Source organism: Brassica napus, chromosome C9 (genome assembly GCF_020379485.1).
Source record: "Brassica napus cultivar Da-Ae chromosome C9, Da-Ae, whole genome shotgun sequence".
Taxonomy (NCBI): domain Eukaryota; kingdom Viridiplantae; phylum Streptophyta; class Magnoliopsida; order Brassicales; family Brassicaceae; genus Brassica; species Brassica napus.
The window spans coordinates 11,925,345-11,941,097 of record NC_063452.1 but is presented as its reverse complement, the minus strand read 5'-3'; the positions used below and the strand labels follow the sequence as shown (position 1 = coordinate 11,941,097).

At 32.7% G+C, this 15,753-nt stretch overlaps 1 protein-coding gene across 1 annotated transcript; it reads right to left on the bottom strand.

The window, feature by feature from the left end:
• Nucleotides 1–2,012: 2,012 nt before the first annotated feature.
• On the bottom strand, nt 2,013–5,389 carry LOC106398612. The gene is made up of 7 exons (XM_048767664.1): nt 5,320–5,389; nt 4,658–5,120; nt 3,840–4,171; nt 3,536–3,734; nt 2,915–3,374; nt 2,366–2,816; nt 2,013–2,284 (listed from the first exon to the last, which is right to left on the bottom strand). The coding sequence occupies exons 1-7, from the start codon at nt 5,387–5,389 to the stop codon at nt 2,013–2,015; spliced, it is 2,247 nt and encodes a 748-aa protein (XP_048623621.1).
• Between the last annotated feature and the right edge of the window lie 10,364 nt (nt 5,390–15,753).

The window sequence follows — 15,753 nt, the reverse complement described above, 5'->3', positions numbered from 1 at the left end:
AATAATTATAAAAATATTATAAAATTAACTTTTAAATCTAAAATAGATAAACACACAAACTTATAATAGATTATGAATAAAAACTAAAATAATAGTCTAATACTATCATATCAATAAATATTACCATTTTCTTTATTTTTATTGAATGACAGTACAAATTTCATCAAAGTCTAAGAATAAAAAAATGTAATTTATTCAATTTTCTGTAATATTAAAGTGTTTGAAAATTTTAATCAATTTTTTTTAAAAAAATTAACAATTTTTGTAGTTTTTATCGGGTTAGACGGTGTCGGATCACACGTTAATTTTAGTTTTTGGGGGGGGGGAGGGGAATTATCGGGTTTTATTAGATTTTAATTAATGATTTTTTTGTTAAATTTAAACCGAATTATTTACGGATCATCAAATATACCGGGTTGACCATGAAACTGTATCGAATATGAAAACACTAATTTGTACCAAATATCGCATGAAAAATCTAAAAAAATTGTACATGATTGTGAGAATAGTGGTATTAAGTAATAAATAATTATACAAATATAAATTACTACATATTAATAATGTCAAAAAATATACGGGTTAGTTTATTGGTAGGCAAATTATAGAAGGATCCGGTTTTAAAATAACCTCGTGACACTAAAGTCTACGTGGATACAAATTAGTTTGGGTCTTTTCATGAGTTTGGAATATACCAACATTATACTACTAAGAAAAAGTTATTATAGAATTATAAAATATAAAGCAACAAATTGTCAATAATATTCTTAAATTGAAATGATGCTCAAGAAACGAGAAAAGGGAGAAATGTATGAGAAACCCACAAACCCATTATTTTTGTTTTCTTTTTCTCTCGGTGGGGATCACAATCTCCATTTTTTGTGTTTAATAGTTAATCAATATAATATTTTACTAGGTGACCGGTACGCATCCTGTGCGGACATAAGAAAATTCAAAATATAGACTAAATCTTATATGATTTTATAAGTAACGGATTTTATACTATGTCAACAACCGTCTTTGGGAGAATTCATCAGGCGTGGAAAAAAGATCGCACACCAATTTGAGATGGACGAGAGGGAACAAAGTAACTTCAGTATGAAGAGGCAGATATTGTGTGTACCGTGTACGTATAATTGCAACGTCCATATTTTCTTTGTATGTTTACGAAGAAACTTTCATTCAAAATATGGAATAAATATTGCATAATTTTAGAAAATTCAGATTTTATATTATCATTAATTAGAAATGTATTGTATATCTGTCGTTAAAATCTATGGTGGAGAATAAAATATTTTGTTTCCATTAATAATAAAATAAACTTTTGTGTAGACATAGTAAAAGAAAATATATTAAAAAAAAATCAAAAAATTATCCATAAAAATATAAATTATGAAGTACAATTGTCGAAAAATAATGCAAAATAATTTAGAAACCTGCAAAAAATTAAATAAATAATGTAAGTAATTTGTCGGATGAACATTATTTTACAGATTTATAAGTAAGAAAATAAAAGTTAACATGAAATAATATTAAAGTAGACATACTTTCATCGAAATAGTCAGAAAACGGGATGCTCCTGAATACAATCAGTTCCTAACCCATCACTACCCATCTGGAAAATACAAAAAGTAAATAATTGTAGCATACTATATACTTAAAATTTTGTATTTGAAAAGAAAGTAGATTAAAATTACATACCGTGACTATGGAATATTCTGAAAAACATGTTTGTAGACAACATTCAACGTTTCTGTCTGCGTTTTCCCTTCTTTACCAGTTATTAGGATTTTCAATCCAGATCTCGACTTAACTCTTGAAAGTGCAACGTAGAGCTGACCATGAGAGAACACTGGCTTGAGCAGAAACAACCCAACACTTTCCAGTGTTTGACCTTGACTTTTGTTGATGGTCATCGCGAAAACCAAAGTAACTGGAAACTGTCTTCGACGCATTCCGAAGGGGAACTTGGTGTCAGGTGGTGTGACAAACATTCTAGGGATCCAAACCGGATGTCAAGCAATTTTGTTTCCGGTTATAATTCTACCTTCTATCACATGGGGCAGTAACTGAGTAACAATTAGCCTAGTACCATTACATAAACCATCTGCAACATCCATGTTACGAAGACACATGATAGGAGCACCAACCTTGAGCTTCAAGCAATGTCTAGGCAGTCCAGCCACTTTAACACTGTTCAAAAACTCTGCAGGATATACGACATTTTCTTCTATGTCAACATCGGATGGGATAATACTGTCAGAGCTAAGGTAAACCTTCTCTTCTCCTGAAAGCATATGTAAATCCGTTTGTTTAGTGATATGTACAAAGTTAGTTGAACATAAGAATAAATGATAAAACATGTTACCTGGCAACTGTGAAAGCATGTAGTCATTTATTTTATCCACTTCATCATTTGTGGGAGTAAGAATGGCTCGATGTCTATACAAATCCTTATCTGTTGAAGTTTGAAAAGCTTGTCCATAAACCTCTTTTGCCATAGTCTCAATAGGGTCTTCTCCACTATTTTGTATCAGCAAATCAGAAGGGATGTCAATCTCAACTTGACCGTCGTTAGGCAAATTTATTTTTCCATCTCCTATATCCAAAATCCAGTTTGAGAAGGATTCAAGCTCTTTTGCTGCATCATCAGTAAGACCAGCCAGCAATCTCATGTTTTTTGTTAGCTTCAGAACTTTGCAGTGCTCCCAAAGATATGACGAATTCAGAGCCGCCAAAACAGTCTCTGCTCTACCACCTCCAGGTATAACCGGTAAAATCTGTCTGAAATCTCCACCGAAAACAACAACTTTACCCCCCTAAAAGGTTTATCTTCACAAGATCTTATAATATCACGCATAGTGCGATCCAACGTCTCGAAACAGTGTCTGCTCATCATAGGCGCCTCATCCCATACAATTAACTTTGCCGCTTTAACTAATTCTGCACGATCTGATCCTGGCTCCATTTTCTTGCAAGTGCTGAATTCGTCTGCATCTATCGGAATACCAAATCTGGAATGTGCGGTTCTACCTCCTTCCAACAACAATGCTGCAATTCCACTTGATGCGGTATTTAGAACAATCATACCTTTAGATCGGATAGATGACGAGAGTGCTCTGTATACGAAGGTTTTTCCTGTGCCTCCATAACCATAAAGAAAGAACACTCCACCGCTATCATTTAAAACTGCATCCAGAATCTGTTCGTATACCCCTCTTTGCTCATCTGTTATCATCGCCATAAGTCTTTCATTTTCCTTTAGCTGATCTTCCACAACATAATTAAGCTCATCATCTATAAGGCGATTGCCGTTGTAATCTCCAAAATTTTCTGGCTTTGGCATGTGGGGCCATTTCTTGAGGCTACGACCATTGCTGAGCAAATGATTTTCGATCTAAGTAAGAGCAATATTTTTGATCTGCTCTATGGTCAAGTTCATATCTGCAAGTTTGATAATTCTATTAAATTAACATAGACATTCTTACAATAAGAAAGTTTAATTGGACAAAACTCACCAGGTCGTCCAGTTTCTCACCGCTTCTTGTAAAGAATATCGTGGATAAGATACTCCCAAGTAGCTTCCCACACTACATGAGGCTGAGACAACGATTTGGAAACCAACATTCTCGCAAAAATCCTCCTTGCATACGTCGCAGAACTACAGTCACTGGCATCTTTGATAGCTTCTATGAATTCCTTGTCATCATCCATCAATCCCAACGCATAGCAAGCATCTTCGTATGTATGATATAAAACACCATCAACTGTTCTTATATCCTCGTATGATGTCGGCCCTCTTACCTAGTTTAGCAATACTCTTAAGAAATATAGCTCATCACCTGATGGCTGAATATGCGCAATCCTCCCTATCGCAAAGCCTCGTTTCCGTGGTACCCATTCTCTCGTACCTGATTTCCAAACGAATTTTGTTGGAAATTCCGCATATGTCAACTCTCTTGCCTCTGCATATTTTCTGTTTGCTATGAACCAGGCCAAAAATATGGATTGGTTGACAGTCTTTTTGTTGAGAATACTCTCAATAGGTTCGTCTTCATCAAAAAATACCAGTTCCTGATCCGGAAGATGAAAGCCAAGTTTCTCTACAGAAGTAGTACGAAAATGTGTAGGAAAAGCAAGAATCCGCCAAGACGACTCGCATGCAGTAATATATCTAATTAAGAAACACGAAAACATAAATGAGTAAAGATGAACCTTGGCCAGAAAATGTAAAAGATAGATAAACTCTATTTGTTAATAATGTATTTATTTTATTTATAACAAATGAGTTATATAAATTTCATCTATGATATTTGATATTTTTTAAAGTTTATACATATATATTTGTACTAATAGTAATAGATTATTGATGTAATTTCGTTTCCTTTGCAAAGACATAGAGTAGAATACAAATTTTGTATTATCTTAGTATTTTTTTCGTATTATATTTTTTTAATAGCGGATTACTTGCGCAAACTTGGATTGGAGAAATTAATTTAATGTATAAAGTTCAATATTATAATTAGTATTAATTTATTGATCTTCTATAATTAATGAATAGCTTATAGAGTTTCTACTGAATTTTTAATATATTGTTATAAATTTATAGAATATAGTACTTTCTAAATAGTAACACGAATTGGTATAAATATAATAATACCTGCAGTCGTAATATGTTTTGATTTCGTCAATGACGCCATCTTCATCTTCTTTATCCATTGCAGCTGAGGCATAATCAGGTCCCTTATGAATATATTTGAAAAGATACTTAACAGCTCGTGTTTGGACGCACCACTCTACATTCATATGGGCGCGATATCGAAGCATGAGGTCTCTGTTGTATGGTACAACAAATCCATTGTCTAATCTGATTCCATTTTTCTCAATGAACCTACCATCAATCCGACGCATGTAAGCTGGAAATCCATTTGCGTCAATCGATGTCCTGATGTTGAGAGGTTTCGGAAACATCTTAGAACATTTACCGTTAACCATACATACATTATCCTTCTTTGCTGCACCGCAAGGACCATGCATCATACAATCCCCAACGATCACATACAGGTCTGGATCTACTGTCTTGTCTGGTATTTCAGCGGAAATAATCTTATCTATATCATCGGCTGTTGGAAATTTTGATCATTTTTCCATGAAGACAAGAATATGAGCGTGTGGCATTCCTCTTTTTTGAAACTCAATCGTGTACATTACTGACAAAATAAAAAAATAAAATAGTTAGTCAATTTTAATAAACAAAACAGCTATCTACATTAGTTGTTTTGATTAAAAAATTAATATAAGTAATATGTAAAGAAGATTTACCTGCAGCAACAGGACCGAATAAGGAGCCGTTCTTTTTAGTCAACTCGCCGATAAGATTATCGAGTTTCATCTTGAAAACTCTACACAATATTTCTGGCCTGTCTTCGGTGGTCAGGTTATATTTTTCAGATACCTTGTAACTTCAGGCCATTTTGGATTACACGTAAAAGTGATAAAAATATCGGAAAATCCATGGTATTTGCACAGAGCCATGGCATCATAGTAGTGCTGCTTCATATACCTTTTTCCCCCGGTGAAAGTTGCTGGAATGAAAATTCAGCTCCCTTGTTCCGCCATCTTAGCTCCAGCTCTTGTAGCTGCTTTCTGGATTGCAGCGTAACTACTTGACCGGAGCTTTTTCTGATTCAGCCATAAGTAACGTAGTCTACTCGATTCTATCATTGTGTAAGCGTCCACAAGGAACTGATGAAACAATCTGCCTGATCTTGTAATTGTAGGTGCTTCCCACCTCCTCTCTAAAATCCGAAATGCAAAGTACTCACGCATAGTTACATTCTTGCGTTTTCTCGCAGTGCTGTCTTCAAAACCAATAGGAATATTTAATCGAAAGCCATCCTCTCCATATGGAAACAATAGTGGATATTGCAGAGGCAAATACACTGGATGTAATTCACTTATCCTTTGCAACTTTCCACTTGTACTCTCTAGAACAATATCTCGTGTCTCCATATTTAAAACAAAATCTCCAGGTATCAAAGCAGCAACTTCATTTGCAGTCGGCAGATTATGGGTCCGTCCATCAGATTGTCGACTTTCAATCAATCTCATCCTATAACCTGTTGATCCTTCCACGTCGAATCTGTCTCTTGCAGACCTAAAAGCCTTGACATGAGGGTTACACTGATCTAACACATTCTTCAGAAGAAGAACAAGTGGTTCTCTTAGTTTCTTAGCAGCAGCTCTGTCAGACCTGCAAAGTTTTAAAAAAATCCTAATATAAGTTAACAAAACGTCGACCATACTACAAAGCGAACAATATAATCATAGTAACTTCATATAATGAAGTAAATTACCCGGCATAAGCGTCAAGTCTATTTTTGATCTCATTTAAAGTGTCAATGATATAGAGCTGGGAAAAGTTTGGAGCTTGTCCAGGCTCGGGAACTATATCACCAATACGATGATAGTTCTCACCGGACATTCGGAAAACAAATGGTCCACGACCATTGTTAATAGAATGATCTATCTTCCCCCCAAGAGATGTGAAAGAGAACATCATATTGTAAGCTCGTATGAACTCTCGATAATGTTTGCTTAACTCGTCTCCTTTGCATAACAAAGTCATTAACTCCATTGGAGGATTCGCGAGCCGAGGAAGTACAACTTTACCATGTTTACAACACATTGTGAATACAGGATTGGCACTACGCCGGCGTTTTCCAATTCTTTCACCATACCACATATATGCTTGACAAAACTTACAATTCCAACCTGGATCTCCGTCGTCGTAGTAACCTGTGTTTCGTCAAATATCTTCATTAAAAAAAAAACTAATATCGAGGTTATTTATTTGTAAGAAACATTGTAGTAATTTTCAGGTCATCACCGTTTTTTTGTATCCCAATGACAATAGGCGAAGTAACTGTATTATTAGTTTCTTGTGGGATATGTTGTGGTGATGTGTTTATCAAAGTCTCTCCAGCTGGATAGGTAGTGTAAGTCTGATTCTCCTCATCTTCATTATCATTTTCATTTTCAGACTCACTTTCCATTGCATATCGATTATTGTAAACTGCGTGAAAAAGTGTACTACAAAGTCAAAATATATGATCCATAAATATAACGTTTTGTATATGTATAGATGGAATAGACATTTTACCTTCAGGATGATCCTCGACGATGAACCTTGGTGGAGGAATGAATTCATTGGTTTTGGTTTGTTGGAATGGACTTTGAGTAGCTGAAAAAGATTTATTTTAACATATAAACAAAGGTCTAGCGCAAATCAATTCATGAAATAGATATAATATTAATTTTTACCTTTCAGTATACATCATATTAGTACTATTACAAATATCTAAAAAATTACCTTCACGAGGTGCATCTTCTACAGACACTGCTGGACCAGTCGGGATACTATGGCGTGTCATGTTGGGACCTTGTCTTGCTGTATAAATTTGTTTAAGTTTAGTCGCACTTTTGAAATAGTAGCATATAACTTATAATAACGACAAAACATTATTTAAAACCCGTTGTTACCTTCCTTATGTCTTGTCTTTGAATTCACCGATGGAGGTGATCCAATTGTCTTTCGTTTCCTCAAGGTACTCCGGGATATAGTTTCTTGATAACCAATAGTACTTTAAGGAATGATAATTTTTAATTATACGTAACTTGTGCTAAACTATTAATTTATTACTATTTTATTAACTATTTGTATACGATCATACTATATAAGCACTACTTATATAATAAGCAGTAATTAATAAACAATGCTATTACTCGATGGGTGCATGTTGATTCCAGAAACACTCAAATTTGCAAGAGTAGGTGAACTTTGCGTTGAATTATAGAGACCTACAGACATAAATAGAATTCATAAGCTAATTTTCAGAAAGGGTTCCATCATTACTCATTCTTTAAAAAGTCTTCTAACTCTTCCTTTGAACATAAACTTATACCTAGAGGTGGTACAACGGATGTCTTGGTTGGCTTGACAATCATGGTAACTGTACAATGTAATGAAAATGAATTTTTCAGAAATGTTTTTAATCAATACAGTAATAAGAATAAACGTGGGGATAATGAAAGCGTTAGGAGACTAACCTCTATTTGAGGTAGTAAGCCCTATTGTTCTTTTGTTATTCAGTATTCCTTTCGTGCAGCTCTAGCTTGATGTGTTAGTCCATCTTTAAAACTTTGAAAAACACAATTTAATGGGACAGTATGTGTCGATGTATTTTCAACGTTTTTTGACGGATTTGACTTTGGTGGAATTGGAATAATGGGTCGAAATACTTGATTCGTAACATTCTGCAAGGGCGTCCTAAAAGGATTTATACTGGGCAGAGGTGAAACGTTAGTGATAGATGAGTTTTGTGTTATATTCCCCATTGGAGTATTCTCTTTTTCATTGGTACCTGCGTCAACAAACTAAGTCTGTGAATAAACTACAGAAACGTTAGTGATAACGTATCATTCTTTGTATTCACTAGTAGGAAAATTCAACATTTATAAATGTTTTTATTTATTTTATGTAGAACATACACTGTTTTTTTTTTTCTTCTGTGATTTATTCCCCGTGTCTGTAGACAGTGGATTACTTCTCTTCATGTTTCCCACTCAAAATCGAATGCTTGTTTTTCAGTAACACCAAGACACTACGTATAGATTGAATCGTATGCAATTAGAATACAGGCTTGAATAAACTTATATAATTTGAAAGGAAGTCGAAGATATAAAGTTCAGAAGCCGACCTCTTCAGCAAAATATAATTGAAATCGATACATGACCATTAGGTTATATCATCTTCAAAATATACGTATAATCCTTTGTTGCCAAATAAAGTTGCCTTATCAAATTTTTACCATGTATGTATTCCTTGCGCAAGTGAATATGATATTTATTGGTAAACTATTTATGACAATTTAATTCAATATATTACCTTCTTTTACTTTATTCGTTTATTAATTATGCTTTTTTGGAACTTTAACATATATATAACAACCTTTTGTTTGAAATGTCGAATATATAGTTCTATACTATCTTCTAGTGATAAGTTCCGTACTTTTAAAGCTTAAAACAATAATTTTGCTGTAATGTGGAAAAATAAATAGATTAAAGGAGTTGTTATATATAACGAACCAAATAACACCTCATAATTAATTCTCATAAATATAAAACCCAAAAGAGAGACAACGGAAAACATTATGAAATTTGATGAACAGAAAAACAAATTAATTCTTAAACTCTTGCACTTTGACGGGCATATTGGACTTCAACTTAGTTCCTTAAGAAAGGATTAGCATCAGTCCTCGTCCGACTCATAATCATTAAAAATCACAAAATGTGGCTGCAAAAAAAAAAAATTCGTTAGAACTTATACTGGTCACAATTAATTTTGATTTATCACTATTATGATTGTTACATGTGGATCGAAGTGTTGAATTACTCCTGCATTGCAATCACTAAATCAACAACATATGCTGCATTATGTTCTTGTTGACCATTACTTGCGATAGTAATCTTAAATAGAAGTTTTCTCCCAATCAAATCAGTTAGAGACTGAGGTAGAAAATGTGGATTTTCCTGTAAAACAATAATACATCTTTCAAAGAATATATATAAATGCAATTTCCTTAGTTCCCCTAATCTTAAAAACGAAGAAAATACCTGACCAGCCTCTTGGACTAACTCAAACGCAGGTCTTTTAATGAGCCTCTCCACAATATTGTTGAAAAGCAAAAACTTGACTTCTCCCTTTGAGTCATCAAAGACACGTACAACCAAGTAGTAACTAAAAAATACACTATTTAAATTAGTATACAAACATATAATACTGATTTATTACAAAGGCATCAAGATAAATCTTTATAAACGGCCGTACCAGTGAATAGCATGTTCAAAATCCTTGTTGCATGTTTTGCAGTTGTATATAGGATTATGTTGAAGATGTTGCATGTTTCCCTCAAAACCATCTCCTTGTCTGGCCATTTTTCTTTTGCAAAAATTGCAGGCAGTGTAGTACCATGGTTTATCCAAATCAATGGCCTCAATTTTTGTAACAACCATATAAGTTCCAGCCTAATTTGAAGCATTTAAATGACAATAAATTTGTAGTTAAATCATATTTGTCTTCCTCTTTCAGAAAAAAAAACGCTTCATATGATAATTCCAAAAATATTTACCGTTGGTGCTTCAATAATTTCAGAAATTGTTCTCTTCATGGTTAACATTGCTTCAAGAATACTATGTTTTGACAAAGACCTATATACAAACTACTTAGATCGATTTGTATAACATACTAACAACATAATAACAGAGAAGATATAGAGTGGAGATTGTAACCTCTTTGTACTCAATACGATATAACATGTCGAGTAAAGGTTAGTTTTATTTATAGGAGCATATGAAAAACCTAGCGTCAAATTAGAAAATCCAACCACTTAAGTAAAACTGATTTTATTATTCTTGTTTGAGCAACAATTTATTCTTATTCATATGAATAAGGACATGAGTACTGGTCAAGTAAACTTCTAACTTTTATTATCTTTTAAGAATGAAGAAATCTCGGATGAACTTATTCAATTGATTTAATGCATTTCCTAAACTAATACATATCGGATATATTATTACCATAAGTTTAAGTGGTCTATTGTTTGAGAAACTATTCTATTCAAATACATACTATTCAAATACATCTGATGTAATATAAACACATTTAATTATTAATTCGGCAAGTGTGTGATATACAGTTTTAAGAAAGATATCAATATGAATTACGTATTGGTCAAGTTAAATCAGTTCCTAGGTTATACTTTATAAATTTAATATTATGACGGCTTCATGCATGTTACCTATAATATTTCTGATATTAAGGTAACTGATTTTTTCTTTCTTTTAAAAGTTGGTTTTACTAATTTTGATATTTAGCCGCCTAATCACTTGAATATTTAAGATATTATTATGCTTCAAATTAATGTATATAATATAAGCATAATATTACGACGGCTGCATTCATAGTAACAGTAATGGATAAATATATCAGAGAAGCTTATATACGACAAATGAAGATTTTTAATATTAAAATTTAAAAAAACCCAACGAAGTAATAAATAAAACCAAATCCAATAATTAAGAGTTAAATACGGAAAAACATATAGTAACTTCAAATCTCAAATTTAGATGACCATGTTTTAGTCAATGGATCCCAAACAAAGTTACGAACAGCACAATACTTTCTAATCAAAGACTTTAGATTTACTCCTCTACGTATTTGTTTGTTAGTCTCCATCCAATCCATAAAATTGGATTTATCTGGTTCATCGTGGATATTAGCTGAATGTTGGTTTCCGTGTGTAAAGTGCATCATAATGTGAAACTGATACCTCTTAATGACTTTATTGTCTGTATGATTGTCAACTTTTCGTAACACTGTCACATAACAAACATCAAATTATGACTTGTAAGTACTCCAAACGTATAATAGAAACAAAATATTTTATGTGTAAAAAAACTTACATAGCCATAGGAATCCAATGGAGATTTTTCAGGATCAAAAGTGCATAATTCCTATAGGATCATAAAAATTATCTTTTATGCTGAACAAATTTGTATTGCAAAAAAATTTAGTTTAGTAGCTCGCTAATACCTGGGTAGGAATTGACCAATTATATTTGAGCGGCTTCATTGAAAGGGGAGAATGTTCGGACGCTATGATTGTAATTTTTGGTAGCAGATTTATAGAGACCTACTAAACACGTCGCTCAATTTAGGGTTTTGAGTTTTGAAATCCGTCTTCTTTATATTTGGGCTTAACTATGTTTTCAGATCGACTTTTAAAATGGGATTTGACTGTATTAATGCATATAAAAGCCTAAAAACGGGGGATCAGTTCCATTATGATTTTCTACATGTTTAAATTCATAAAACAAAGTTGGTTTCATTTGGATAATAGTGGGTTCTGGGTTTATTTATAATCAGGACTCAATGTCATATTGTATAATAACATGTATAAATCAATGGTATTTTTATTATCGGTTTTGCACATTTGACGTTTGTGCTCTCTTGGTGATACAAAATAGTTAATTAGTATTTCTTATGTTCATGCCATCATTATTTCACAGAAAAATGATGGAACGAAATAAATGTCATATATTTCTCAACTATAACTGAAGAAACTCTTTAACCCAAAAATGAAGTCCTATACCCTAAATCCAAACCGTAAAATTAAAATCCTAAATATATATCCCTGGACCTTGTTCTGTACACCTGAAATTCAAACCCTAAACCCTAAACCAAAGTCCTATACCTTAACTCCTAACCGCATACTTTCTATTCAAATTCTAGACCATAAACCGAAACCGTTAATTTGAAATACGATTTCCCTATATAATTGTCTAAATCCTTGACCTTAATCACAAATCATATGCAATAAACCCGCATCTTAGACTTAAAACCGAAGCCGCAAACACTAAACCCAAACCGAAGTATTTAACAAAATTAGCATGAAGGACATATTTGACAATTTTTAGGTTAAATATAGGGCAATTTTACATATAAGCTGCGTAAAAATTTAAAAATCAGTTAAACCCAATATCTGTAAAACGATATATGCAAATCCCCCCTTTCAAGTAATATTAGTATGTGTCGTTTTATAATTACGAAAATCTAAATCTAATAGTAATGGCTACAAAAAAAATATTTAAAATATTTAAAATATTTGTTTAGTCAGTGAACTGGTTTTATATTTAAAAGGGTTCTTTTCATAATCGCGTGTCAAGTTAAGGCCAAATGATGAACAAAATCATAACTGTTTTTCACGATTTCAACCAAATTCATATCACAAAATACTCTTTAAATAGATCGAAACTACACTGACTGAACACACAAGATCAGCAAAGATTGTGTATAAATCATTTAAACGCATTGTTCAACAATCAATCCCCCTATAATGCAATGATCCAGGCTAATATAAAAGCAGTTCATCAATTCAGTACAATACGTTGAAACTATTGAAAATAACATGTTATTAAACTGGTTTACAAAACCAGAAGATAGATTCCGATATTGGTAGCCGAAACAACACAAAAACTAAAACATTGCAAACTTGGAGATTGTTAAAACAGAGACGTCAGTCAAACATTTGTGGCTCACCCATCTTGAACCAATCAACGTAAGGAATCTTAACCCCATCCATCTTCTCCTTTGCGAGCACCAGTTCAGTCTTTAGTTTATTCTTCTCCTTCCTCCTTGCGTCTTTCTTGAAGAGTTCCTTGAGTAACTCTAATTTACCTTGCACGCGATAAAACTTCACGCTCTTCATCATGCTTGGCTATGATGGCTTCCAATTGGTTCTGATACATAAAGAGCATGGCTCGGTAACGGTCCCTAGTCTCATTCTTTCCCTTGTTGACAGCCTCCTCGAGAGAATAACTGTAATCTTCAACGATCGGTTTTTTGAGCTTTAGATCTCTGTTGAATGCCATCGCGAGATCTTGCCTTGCATGTGGAGCAAAGAAATATTGATTAACATATACGTCGTTTATGTAAGCAACACAATTAAAAACAAAATTATACTATTGCTAATTCAGATCAAACATAGAGACAAAGCGACTAACAGTACTGAAATATATCTATTTATTTTGATCCTCAAAATAAATCAACTAAAGATTATATAAGCAACACAAATTATAACATAATTTAACTATTTACAATTCAGATCAAACATAGAGACAAAGCGATCCACAGTGAAATATATATATTTAGTTAGATTCTCAAAATTAAACAATACATGATACTATAGAGATCTTACAAAACCTTTTTAACTATTCCGATGACACCTTATATTTCCCTAGAAAGATGATCCACATGTATTGAAAACTCCCCAGATTATATTACGTCAAATTGAAGTAACAAACCGTGATTCGATAATCAAATAACTGAGTAATGATATACATGTTTTGCTAAGAAATAAAGAAAATGAAAGCTTACAAAGGATTTCTTTTGAGATTATGAAAGAACTGTAGAGACAATGTCGGCGAAGATGACTGAAATTAGGTTTGATAAAATAGGCGTCAGTCAACAGTTTATATAGAAAGATGGGTTCTAGAAAAATGCCTTTCCGATTGCCCTATAAATGATAAACCCTTTAGATTCGTTTCCAAATATTTATTAAACATTTATATCATTGAAACTATAAAGGTTTCCAATATATATATATTACCTTATAAAAATATATAGTCCGAAAAAAACAGAAAGAAATAGATTTTGAACTAATATATGGATCGCAATGTAGATCGTCTTTTAAAATATTGCCTTCCTTTCCGAAAAGTAGATTCTATCATGTTTAAATATATGTCGAATAATTAGATATTTATAAAATATATTTATAATCTTGCACCCATGTCAATAAATTAAATTATAAAGATTTCAAAAAATATCATCATTTCCATACCTCGATCAAATATATTTAACTTCACAAATCCGATACGAAAAGACCTGTAGTTAAATTAAAGATATAAACTCTTATTACGTAATTATTTTGTCAGTACATTTCCTTCTTAAATTTTATTAAATCAGTTTCCATTGGTATTCTAAGATCTCAAGAATCCAAACATGATGCGATATTTTCTTTGACATACTCACGCTACCTTGACTAATGTGATTTAGACAAATCTATGAACAACTTACCCCACCACTATAGGTATAACCTACTTCCTCTTCCAGTTCAAAAAACCTACTTCCTCTTCGAAAGTCTTATATACAGAAATTTATATTTTGTAACTAAAGCAACTAAATCAAACGAAAGTGTAATTGGAACATGAAAGCCAATTATAACAATAAGAAATAAATTGAGATATGCTAATATAAAGGCAGATTATAATATAACAAACTTAAAATAGTTTAATAACCTACCAAATTTTGCTGGAAAACTGGTTTTAAAAACCATAAAATATGTTCCATATTACAACACCAAAATATAAAAAAGATTAAACGTTTTAACTTGAAGCAAACAAGAAATTGACAAGGTTAATCAAACATCTGTGGCTCATTCAACTTGTACCAATCGATGTAAGGAACCTTCACATCAGCCGCCTTGGCCTCTGCAAGCACGAGTTCCGACTCTATCTTCTCTTTCTCTTCGCTCAATGCAGACATGTTGAAGAGTTCGTCAAAGAGTTCCAGTTTACCTTGTACGCGAGCGACTTCAAGTTCTTCAGCATGCTTCTTGATGAGCGCATCATGTAGTTGCTTGTACATAAAGAGAATGGCTTGGTAATGCGCAGTCGTCCCCTCCATTCTATTTTTGAATGCCTCTTCAAGAGAAGTACCATAATCATCAGTCATTGGAGACTTGCGTTTAAGGTCCTTCTTGAATGCCATCGCGAGATGTTGGTCGATCTGCTTATTATAAACAGTATTAGTTATAAACGTTATATTATGCCAACGGAAAAAATAATTACAACGATCAATAATAAGCAGTTGTACACATAAGATCTCCTAAATATTCATTGATTTTTACAGAAAACAAGCCTACCAAGATCCTAGACAGGTTTTTGAACAAAAAGACGCATGACGGATACAAAACCTAAAAAGTCTTAATTCAATTGGTAACCGCTTATACAGAAAACTGATGGATCTACATGCAATATATTTGAAAGAAAAAACTAAAGAGAAAGAAAATAAACTTACCAAAAGTTGGAGAGACTCAATCGGAAAAGAAGTGAGATGAAAGATTTTGTTCACAATTAT